Source organism: Sprattus sprattus (assembly GCF_963457725.1).
Source record: "Sprattus sprattus genome assembly, chromosome: 15".
In the NCBI taxonomy this organism is placed as follows: domain Eukaryota; kingdom Metazoa; phylum Chordata; class Actinopteri; order Clupeiformes; family Clupeidae; genus Sprattus; species Sprattus sprattus.
The window spans coordinates 6682779-6694937 of NC_137913.1; the positions used below are offsets into that span (position 1 = coordinate 6682779).

Here is a 12159-nt window from a genome sequence, read left to right on the forward strand (position 1 = left end):
CCTGTCCTTGGCAGGAAGTGCAGGAAGTTCTACCACTTCCCTGGCCAGGCCAAAGTCTGTGACCAAGGCCTCCATGCCTCGCGCTGTCACCCGGATCAGACAGTTCTGCAAACAACACACAGAGAGAAAAGACAAACGTCACACGAAGTTAGAAATAAACGTTAACTTTATAGGACAGCTTAACATCCATTGAAAACATATTGTCAACATTGACATTGTTGTTTTCTTGATGTGTGTCATAGGATTTCCTGTCTGCAATTTCCTCTCACCAGTGGTGTTTCCTGTTTATGATGAACTCGCCACACCTTCACATGTAGTTCTATATGTTGGCCAGAAGATGGCAGTGCAGCCTAACACTAAAAGAAGCCTGGCCAAGTCGGCATACAGGACAGTTACAGACATGGCTTTGGGGAATAATTCTGAAGAAATAGTGTTTGACTAAAAATAACAACTTACAAATATATCATTCTGATGCTTTTCCACCTTAACTGAATGTAATACCATTCCAAGAGAAAAACAATATCAAAAATGTTTTATGTTACTTAAAATATTAAATCTAATGTAATTACTTTCTGAGACTACATCGGGACCATTCCTGATTCACCTCAGGTTTATTGGATTTATCATCTGTAGAATAAGTTTGTGCTAGGTTGACAAAAACGCACTTAAAAATGTAGACTTAAAAACAAAACAACCAAATAGTCATACAAAATGAAAGCACAATCATGAATACTTAGGACTTGAAGTAATGCAACAGTTATCACAGTAGACTAGTCCCTCTGGGGTACAGAGTAACAGGTAGCACAGGACACTAGCCCTAACACAGAGTAACAGGTAGCACAGGACACTAGCCCTAGCACAGAGTAACAGGTAGCATAGGACACTAACCCTAACCAGAGTAACAGGTAGCATAGGACACTAGCCCTAACACAGAGTAACAGGTAGCATAGGACACTAACCCTAACACAGAGTAACAGGTAGCACAGGACACTAACCCTAACCAGAGTAACAGGTAGCATAGGACACTAACACAGAGTAACAGGTAGCATAGGACACTAACACAGAGTAACAGGTAGCACAGTAGACTAGTCCCTCTGGGAAACAGAGCAACAGGTACCACAGGCTGCAGCGGATAACACTGACAGGCCTCAGTCTACAAACAATATAAATCTGTCAACAGGATTATGCAAAAACTGCCAGGTCAGATTTCCATGAAACCTGGTGGAGGGGTGTGCTATTGGCCAAAGCAAGCCTGGAGGAGGGGTGTGCTATGGGCCAAAGGGAAGCTGATGGAGGTGTGTGCTATTGGCAGAAGGAAACCAGGTATAGTGGTGTGCTATGGGCCAAAGGAAGCCTGGAGGAGGGGTGTGCTATGGGCCAAAGGAAGCCTGGAGGAGGGGTGTGCTATGGGCCAAAGGAAGCCTGGAGCAGGGGTGTGCTATGGGCCAAAGGAAGCCTGGAGGAGGGGTGTGCTATGGGCCAAAGGAAGCCTGGAGGAGGGGTGTGCTATGGGCCAAAGGAAGCCTGGAGGAGGGGTGTGCTATGGGCCAAAGGAAGCCTGGAGGAGGGGTGTGCTATGGGCCAAAGGAAGCCTGGAGGAGGGGTGTGCTATGGGCCAAAGGAAGCCTGGAGGAGGGGTGTGCTATGGGCCAAAGGAGACCAGGTGTAGTGGTGTGCTATGGGCCAAAGGAAGCTCCTACTACATTTAGGGGCGGATCAAGGGGGAGTTCCAGAGATTTCTTCCGGACATACAGTATATGGTGTCAGCCAGACATAAATGGTTGTCTTCTAGGGTTGGACTGTAGAGGCAGAGTGTGTTTGGGATGTTCATCCTTGACGTTTTTGACTTTGACTTTAAGGTCACAAAGGTTTACAAACAAACTAATTATAAGATGGTCATTTCTTCACACGGCCTGTGTGCTGTATGTAGGTTGTAATGAAGCCTTCTTTCATCAGCACCTCTACTGATGTGAATAATTGAATCATTGACCAGGCCAGGGGAGATAGTGTGACATTGTAGAGGCGGCATTGTGTCTAATCATCTGCAGACTGAGCACGAACTTTATACAGCCTGCACACCTCTAGGGCATGATCTCAGAGAACCGGGTAGAATGAGGTGCTATAAATGAGAGAGGAGAGAGAGAGAGGGGGGGGGGGGGGGGACTGGGAGAGGAGAGACAGAGAGAGAGAGAGAGACAGAGAGAGAGAGAGAGAGAATAAGGAAGACAGCAGGACTGTAAGAGGGGAAAAAAGGATCAGAGAGCAAGAGGGATATGGGAAAAGAGGCAGAGAGAACAAGGGATGGAGAGAGAGAGGGGACTCAATAATACATCAGCAACTAAGAGAAATGAAATGAGAGGGAGAGGGAGAGGGAGCACAAATAGAGCTAGACAAACGGAGAGGGAGAGAGAGAGAGAGAGAGAGAGGGAGAGGGAGAGGGAGAGAGAGAGGGAGCGGGAGAGGGAGAGGGAGAGGGAGAGGGAGAGGGAGAGAGAGAGGGAGAGAGAGAGGGAGCTGGAGAGGGAGAGGGAGAGGGAGAGGGAGAGGGAGAGAGAGAGGGAGCTGGAGAGGGAGAGGGAGAGGGAGAGGGAGAGAGAGAGGGAGAGGGAGAGGGAGAGGGAGAGAGAGAGGGAGAGAGAGCGGGAGAGGGAGATGGAGAGGGAGAGGGAGAGGGAGAGGGAGCGGGAGAGGGAGAGGGAGAGGGAGAAGGAGTTGGAGGACAAAGAGAGGGAGAGGGAGAGGGAGGACAAATAGAGCTAGACAAGCGGAGATGGAGAGGGAGAGGGAGAGGGAGAGGGAGAGGGAGGACAAACGGAGAGGGAGAGGGAGAGGGAGCGGGAGAGGGAGATGGAGAGGGAGAGGGAGAGGGAGAGGGAGGACAAACGGAGAGGGAGAGGGAGAGGGAGAGGGAGAGGGAGAGGGAGAGGGAGGACAAACGGAGAGGGAGAGGGAGAGGGAGAGGGAGAGAGAGAGAGAGAGGGAGAGGGAGTGGGAGGACACATAGAGCTAGACAAACGGAGAGGGAAAGGGAGAGGGAGAGGGAGAGGGAGAGGGAGTGGGAGGACAAACGGAGAGGGAGAGGGAGAGGGACAGAGAGAGAGAGAGGGAGGGCAAAGAGAGGGAGAGGTGGACCTGGGCATAAAGAGCTAAAGCAGGTATGCAGACAGACAGTCACGTGGCCCGTTACATAAGGCGAGGGCTAGACTCCTGGAACCAAAAGTGCTGACGGCTGCCTGCGGGCTCCGCCGGTTCGGCCCTCCGCCCTGCATCTGGATGGCATTAGACCCGAGCACCGGGCCACGCCACACCACTAACGACTCCCGCTTCTCCTCGGCAAGCCCCCACCGCCCCCACCACCACCCCCGCTCTTCCTCCTCCTCCAAGCAGGAGCCTCTGATTACAGAGCGCCAGCTTCTTGGGAACGCTCCAGCCCCTCAGCCCTCAACCACTTAATTTAGCACATAGCCCCAAACCAGAGAGCCAGAATACGGCAAGAGTTCCTGGAAGGGGCTTGGAATGAAACTAGGATATGGGAATTAAGCTCTCCATAAGTGCCCAGTAGAAGTGAGCCATCCCTGTGTGCGGGGACTATCAACAAGTGGTCCTACAAAACAAACCGTTTTGTTATAACTACCGTGCAACAGTAGCCAAGCCACAGCCCTCAGGGACTCGTTTATCCTCAAAGGTATATTTGTTTAAAAGGTTTCTCTAAGTACAGTACATCAAAAAGATCCTTGTGTGTTTTAGACTCAGGGGGTACTTCCTTTGTCTAAATGAACCATGAGATCGTAACTCTTTGAGAACCATGGGAAACGGCCCTCTCTCTCCGCTAGCACAACGGGTCTGGTTCATGGGAAATGGCCGTCCTAATTGCACACATATGCACTGCTAATGCACCGCTAATGCACCTCATGCACTTGTGGGTTCCCTTCATTGATATGCAGCTGAGCGCACCGCACCAATAGGGTTTGGCCACGGTCATTAGCATGCTAGCTTTAAGGCTCCATTGTGACTGGGAACTGAGCTTGACATTTATCTTCTCTGGCGTTAATGGCCATGGCAGAGTCACTTCTTCTGCCATGGTTAAATAAGAGAGAGGTGTTTTTTTTTTTTTTTTTTTTCAGAGCACATACACTTCATGAAAAACCATCAACGCGCAAGAATGTGTTTTCTGTGGAAAGCGCGTCATCGTTTATTTCACAGACAAATCAGCTGTCTGTATGCCAGGGCGCTGTTTAGAATGTCAGTGAGCAGCGTGTCAGTGGTATCATTAGGGTCATTAGCGTTCCCTTTCAGCCTTTTGTCTGCGGCGCCATAGGAGGCTCTCTGGCTCACTGCTCTCCGGCCCGCTGCTCTGAGACACAGACTGGGGGGGGAGCGCAGGGGGAGGTCTGTGTGACAACTACAACTTCCCCCTCCCAGACAATGAGTGAACACTTCCCATGACCCACACTAGTGTGTGTTTGTGTGTGTGTGTGTTTATGCGTTTGTTTGTGTGTGTGTGTGTTTTAATGTGTGTGTGCGTGTGTGTGTTTATGTGTGTGTTTATGCATGTGTGTGTGTGTATGTGTCTGTGTGCACATGAATTGTGCTGTGTTTTCAGCAAGCAGATATGCATACTTCAGCTATGTCTATGCATGTATGTAGTATACAACAGCTATGTCTATGCATGTATGTAGTATACAACAGCTATGTCTATGCATGTATGTAGTATACAACAGCTATGTCTATGCATGTATGTAGTATACAACAGCTATGTCTATGCATGTATGTAGTATACAACAGCTATGTCTATGCATGTATGTAGTATACAACAGCTATGTCTATGCATGTATGTAGTATACAACAGCTATGTCTATGCATGTATGTAGTATACAACAGCTATGTCTATGCATGTATGTAGTATACAACAGCTATGTCTATGCATGTATGTAGTATACAACAGCTATGTCTATGCATGTATGTAGTATACAACAGCTATGTCTATGCACGTATGTGGTATACAACAGCTATGTCTATGCATGTATGTAGTATACAACAGCTATGTCTATGCATGTATGTAGTATACAACAGCTATGTCTATGCATGTATGTGGTATACAACAGCTATGTCTATGCATGTATGTAGTATACAACAGCTATGTCTATGCATGTATGTAGTATACAACAGCTATGTCTATGCATGTATGTGGTATGTCTTTGTGCTGAAGAGAAACAATACCCCCCAGAAGACGCATCACCATGACAATGGGCTGCCATGTTGGGTCTTCCCTCAGGTCAGTTCAGGAGGCTTGGTGAGCATTCATGTGTATCCTAGCAACCTGCATTCTCCCATATCTATTACTCTGCTCGCCTCTTTTTCTATTGGGGGGGGGGGGGGGGCAGGATGAGGTCAAACCATAACTGCAGATAGCCTAGTTACAGTTACACTTTATGACTAGTTATGCAACCTTCATTTAACTCGAGGAGTCAATCACTTACATGATACATTCCTTTGTACTCTCTCACTCTCTTTCTTTCTCTCTCTTATTGTTGCTGTTTTATTGTTGCTGTTTTCCTCATCGTACCACTCCTCCATGTGTTGTTTTTGCGTCAACATTCTAGAATTTGATTGTCCACCGATCGTTTTAGGAGTCAATCCATCGTCTACCCACACTCTCTTACACACACACACACACACACACAAATTTAAAATTGTGTTTTTCTAGGAATAGTGTTAAGGGTACAATTTTGGCACAGCCGTGTGACCACCTTTGAGTTCAGGTCTCTGAGGTAGATGTTCTTAGGGCTCAGATACACATACGTGTCTTTTTTCAGGCAGAAATGCTCCAGTAACGCCTTGGCAAAGTGCGGCGGCCAAAACAGAAGCGGTGCGCTTCCCTGCCTTGCGCTGGAAAGTTGAGAATAGTTCAACTTTTAAGCGCACCTCAAAAAAACGCTTCAAAGACTCAACGCGTGGTGGAGAAGGGCCGCAGGCTTTAAACGCGCCGTACCATAGGAATCAATGCATTTGCTCGCGTCCCGTTTTTACAAAAAAACGCGTATGTGTATCTGAGCCCTTACAGTGCAGGTAGATCACCTGACTCACCTTTGAGTTGAGGTCTCTGTGTGTGTCTGATGTTCTTATAGTGTAGGTAGATCATACAGCCGTGTAACATGACGGTACCTTTGAGTTGAGGTCTCTGTGTGTGTCTGATGTTCTTATAGTGTAGGTAGATCATACAGCCGTGTAACATGACGGTACCTTTGAGTTGAGGTCTCTGTGTGTGTCTGATGTTCTTATAGTGTAGGTAGATCATACAGCCGTGTAACATGACGGTACCTTTGAGTTGAGGTCTCTGTGTGTGTCTGATGTTCTTATAGTGTAGGTAGATCATACAGCCGTGTAACATGACGGTACCTTTGAGTTGAGGTCTCTGTGGTAGATGTTCTTGTAGTGTAGGTAGATCATGCCTCTGGTGATGTCGGACGCCAGGTCCACCTTCTCTCTCCAGCAGAGCGGCACATCCTTCCTGGCCAGCAGCTCCTCTAGACAGCCACCACTCACATACTGGAAGAGACAAGAACCCTCTGGGTAGTCTCACATAGTCTCACACAGCCTCCACTCACATACTGGAAGAGACAAGAACCCTCTGGGTAGTCTCACATAGTCTCACGGACGTTACAACACAAGCAGCTTACATGGGCGGACTGAGAGATCACATACTGCACAGTCAAGAGCTCTTACGGCTGGCGTGTAGTACACACAGCTAACCAAAACAGCACCCACTCACCCACTGCAGACAGAGACACACACAGATCTCACTACAGTTCACTAACACTGGAGATCTCACTACAGTCCACAAACACTACAGATCTCATTACAGTTCACAAACACTAGAGATCTCACTACAGTTCACAAACACTACAGACCTCACTACAGTTCACAAACACTAGAGATCTCACTACAGTTCACAAACACTAGAGATCTCACAACAGTTCACTAACACTAGTGATCTCACTACAGTTCACAAACACTCACTACAGTTCACAAACACTAGTGATCTCACTACAGTTCACAAACACTACAGATCTCACTACAGTACACAAACACTAGAGATCTCACTACAGTTCACAAACACTACAGACCTCACTACAGTTCACATCACTACAGATCTCACTACAGTTCACAAACACTAGAAATCTCACTACAGTTCACAAACACTAGAAATCTCACTACAGTTCACAAACACTCACTACAGTTCACAAACACTACAGATCTCACTACAGTTCACAAACACTTCAGATCTCACTACAGTTCACAAACACTACAGATCTCACTACAGTTCACTAACACTAGAAATACAACATCGTGGAGCAGGTCATGCACCTCACTGATAAACCAATCCATGGCAGCTATTACAAGAGCTCTGGGCTCAGTGGCTTTTAGGTTTTTTAAGGACAATTTACTGTCTGAAGTAGATTGTTAAGCAAACAACGTAGGAGCCAAACTTACCTCTAGAATTGGATAGAGTTTATCTTCCTTGACACAGATCCCAAGGTATCTAAAGGTTGGAGAGAGGGGTTAGCTAGATTTAAACCTGGCATCTTTATTCATTTTCATCACTACCAATGTGATATTTTGTACCAGTTCAACACACTGTATGATATTATTTATACTGCTGAATAATTAAGCACGAGGCTAAGAGCTGATGTAAGGTAACTGCAAATAAATCTGCTGAACTTCAAGGACAAGTCAGCTCAATTCAAGGACAAGTCAGCTCAATTACACAACACAAATTCAAAGTTGTGTACAATAAAGAAATAGGGCACTTCAATGAAGTCCCATAATTAACCTTGGAAAGTGTTTATTCTTATTATGTTCTATGACGTGTTTTCCAAGTGTCTTACAATGTTGTGACCACAGAGAATTTGTTTCTGCGAACAGACGTGTGGGTGAGGTCAGTGGTTTCTGATATAGCTTTCACTTCTTATTCCTGAGCATGCCAACTTCAGTCCCTTTGATATGGGCTTGCGTTGACCTTCCATAAAACATTCTACCTCAAGCATGCCAAGATAAATGAAATGCTGACCACGGTTGCATAACGTCAGTATTGCACAGTATTGCACTTAGCTGACATTTTAACCACGTTATTCATTTCACTGAGTTCTCGCAAACCCGCGATTTCACTGGACTGCTTTTTTTTAACCAAATAGAGACATCTAAATCCCTTTAGTCTAGAGCAGTGGTTCTCAAACGTTTCACCGTGAGTACCACCTCAGAAAATGTTTGGCTCTCCAAGTACCACCATTGTAACTATCATTGACCTTCGGTAGCATGCCGCGCGATAGGAACTAAGTGTTATTACCTCACTGTAATGCCTGATCAGGAGAATGAGCATGGCTCAGATAAATAACAAACTTAAATTATAGGGATCTAGTTGTTTTAATGATTTTTCATATATATTTCATGATTAATATCCTAGTGATAAAAAATGGAAAACTGTCCGAGTACCACCAAGAGGGAGCCGCGTACCACCAGCTGTACACGTACCACAGTTTGAGAACCACTGGTCTAGAGCACTGCGCTGGTTGATAATAAGGCCACTCCTAGAGGAAGGAGTGGAGGCCAGAACTGGAAGACTGACTGGAAGTCCTGTTGGTAACGTAAGTGATGGATGGATGATTACGGGGTCAGAGATGACGCTCAGCCTACCTGACGATGTTAGGGTGGGAGAGTTTCTGCAGCAGGCTGATCTCTCTCACGATGCTGTCCTGATCCACGTCCTTCTTGTAGATCTTCACCACCATTACCTTACGGGTGGTGTTGTGCATGACCTGCGGGAGAGGGGCTGCTTTGTTTAGCTGAGTCATCGTTCTTATAATCTATTGACTGCTGCTCCACAACACAGTATTTTCCATGATCCATTTTAAAGTCAAGGTTCTCCAAATAATTTCATATCATTATCGGGGTGGGTGAAGTATCAACAAGATATACAACTGTGATGACTGCGAAGTCCTCCTTGGAGTTCTTTTCCTCCCTCTTTCTCTCTCTTCCTCTCTCTTTCTCCTTCTTTCTCTTCCTCCCTCTTTCTCTATTTTTCTCTACTTTAATGACCAGATACATATGCTTGTGTGTGCCAGAGTTGACCAGTGAAGGTTTATGAAAGAGGAATGGTGGGTTGCCCCTTACCTACACACACGCACGCACGCACACACACACACACACACACACACACACACACAGACACACACACACACACAGACACACACACACGCAGCTTAAGGGCTAAAAGCTGAATCTGGTGGTATGGCAAGTATGTCCTAATTAGGGACCAGCACAGTGCATGCATTGTCCAGGGTGATCAGAGTCACCCATACGAAAACTAATTTACACAAACGTGTTCATAGCTATGCACACACACACACACACACACACACACACACACACACACACACACGCATAAACGTGTTCATAGCATAGGACCACACAGCGGGAGGAGCACATTTCATGGTAAAGACATGTTTTTTACGATAGCTGCTCTTAAATAATGATCATATTATAATAAGACAGAACAAGATGGAGTGAACCTCATAAGGCATCCTTTTCCACAACATTTAAGTATGAGGGAGAACATCATGGAAATGTTTCCCGAATAAATTAATAAAATGACTGTGGTGGACTAAGAAAATAATAACGGCATGTCATCATTTGACCACATCTGAGTTCCCTGAGTCATACACACTCTCTCTCTCTCTCTCTCTCTCTCTCTCTCTCTCTCTCTCTCTCTCTCTCTCTCTCGCTCTCAGTCTCACGCTCTCCTATCTATAGATCTATCTCTATCTATAGATCTATCTCTCTCTCACTCTCACTCTCTCTATCTCTCTCTCTCTCTCGCTCTCAGTCTCAGTCTCACGCTCTCTATCTATCGATCTATCTCTCTCTCATGCTCTCTATCGATCTCTCTCTCTCACTCTCACTCAATTAAATTAAATTAAAATTGGCTTTATTGGCATGACTGTACAATACAATGTTGCCAAAGCACTTAAACAATAACAATAATAATGGTAATGGTAATACAGGAAAACCTCTGTGTGTGTGTGTGTGTGTGTGTGTGTGTGTGTGTGTGTGTGTGTGTGTGTGTGTGTGTGTGTGTGTGTGTGTGTGTGTGTGTGTGTGTGTGTGTGTGTGTGTGTGTGTGTGTGTGTGTGTGTGTGTGTGTGAGTGAGTGAGTGAGTGAGTGAGTGAGTGAGTGAGTGAGTGAGTGAGTGAGTGAGTGAGTGAGTGAGTGAGTGAGTGAGTGAGTGAGTGAGTGAGTGAGTGAGTGGGTATGCAGGGACGAGTTAGCTCAAGATGAACTGGTATGATGCTACAAACCAAGAGTCAGATACACTGAGGAGTTCCATCCTTCCACGCATGTAACTTAAAACAGAACAGACTAACTTGATGACTTAGAATGAGATAGAAAACTAAAAAAACAAGGATGACTGCACAAAAAAGTAGCTGAGAAGGTAAGTTAGAGTTTGAGATTCGATTTTCTTTCTTTCTCTTTCTTTCTTTGCGTCTGCAGAACAGAAAAAAGAAAAGGTCTCTCTGCCACACGTACCTTGTAGACTTTGGAGAAGAAGCCGCTTCCGATGAGCTCAGCGGTGAAGTTCTCCCAGAACTCGAGCTTGCGCACGGCCGTGCGGAGCCTCTGCCAACGGTCCACCTGGAAGTATGTGTCTGATGACTCCCCATACAGAGCAGGGCTGCTGGGCTCCGAGCCTACGTCAACCTCACACATCCTGGAGATATCCGCTAAGACCACGATGGCACATGCACACACACACGCACGCACGCACGCACGCACGCACAGACGCACACACACACACACACACACACACACACACACACACACACACACACACACACACACACACACAAATAAATACATGCAAATAAATCAACACCCAACGTTATGCGCATATATATACAAGCCAATAAGTCTTACTGACCAAATTTCTGTAATATGTGTATTAAACACTATTACTAGGCTATTACAGATTGCACCTGAGAAAAACATGTATACATCTTTCTATTCTGATTATGTAGCTAAGTTCTCTTTTGCTTTCTAAACATACAGTAATAGAAAGCTCTAGTTATTCTTTCCGCATGCTTTATAGAACACAAAGAGAACACAAGTAGTCAGGACATCACTCTTTTAGGAGAGAACACATCAGCGCCCGTGGGAGGTTTGATTGGATGAAAGAGAACAGTGAAAAAAAAAAAAAAGTGCATTTTTCAATTTATGAGCGCTCAATTAGCCCAACGACGAGAGTAGAGAGAGCGAGAGCGAGAGCGAGAGCGAGAGAGAGAGCGAGAGCGAGAGAGAGAGAGAGAGAGAGAGCGAGAGAGAGAGAGAGAGAGAGAGAGAGAGAGAGAGAGAGCGAGAGCGAGAGAGAGAGAGAGAGAGAGAGCGAGAGCGAGAGAGAGAGAGAGCGAGAGCGAGAGCGAGAGAGAGAGCGAGAGAGAGAGAGAGAGAGAGAGAGAGAGAGAGAGAGAGAGAGAGAGAGAGAGAGAGAGAGAGAGAGCGAGAGCGAGAGAGAGAGAGAGAGCGAGAGCGAGACAAAGCACTGAATGATGAGCGGCTTGAACGGGAGCAGGAGGCGTACAGGAGCACAGAGGGGAAGTGGTCAGTGGCCCTCAAGTGTGTTGTTTGTCAACTTCAATAAAGGTTGAGGGTGTGTGTGTGTGTGTGTGTGTGTGTGTGTGTGTGTGTGTGTGTGTGTGTGTGTGTGTACTGCAGCCGGGCTCCAACTTCAATGGGGGACTGTTGATGAAAAGGGGATGTGTAGAGTAAGACACTCAACCCAGGTAAGAGGATTTGAAAGTAAAATGTGCCCTTTGTTGAGAGCTGTTGTGGTCGTTGGTGTTTTGTGTCAGTGAGAGTGAGTGTGTATGTGTTAGTGTGCGTGTGTGTGTGTGTGTGTGTGTGTGTGTGAGTGTGTGAGTGAGTGTGAGTAAGTGGGTGTGTGTGTGTGTGAGTGCGTGCGTGCGTGCGTACGTGCGTGCGTGCGTGCGTGCGTGCGTGCGTGCGTGCGTGTGTGTGTGTGTGTTCATGGTTATCATGTCCTATAATAAGGGTGACCAATTTATCTAAAGCCCTTTTTCTCTGGCATTTATGCACAACCTTCAACA

At 46.3% G+C, this 12159-nt stretch overlaps 1 protein-coding gene across 1 annotated transcript in view; it reads right to left on the bottom strand.

Moving 5' to 3' along the window:
• LOC308376613 (dual specificity testis-specific protein kinase 1) overlaps window positions 1-10765 on the bottom strand; it is a gene marked incomplete at its 5' end in the record, with an annotated part of 13059 nt that extends 2294 nt beyond the window's left edge. The window contains 5 exons of the mRNA XM_080853012.1: window positions 1-105; window positions 6400-6549; window positions 7495-7543; window positions 8695-8816; window positions 10586-10765. The exon at window positions 1-105 is cut by the window's left edge and continues 72 nt beyond it. Coding sequence (XP_080709138.1) covers window positions 1-105; window positions 6400-6549; window positions 7495-7543; window positions 8695-8816; window positions 10586-10765 — 606 coding nt within the window. The remainder of the gene's footprint in view (window positions 106-6399; window positions 6550-7494; window positions 7544-8694; window positions 8817-10585) is intronic.
• Between the last annotated feature and the right edge of the window lie 1394 nt (window positions 10766-12159).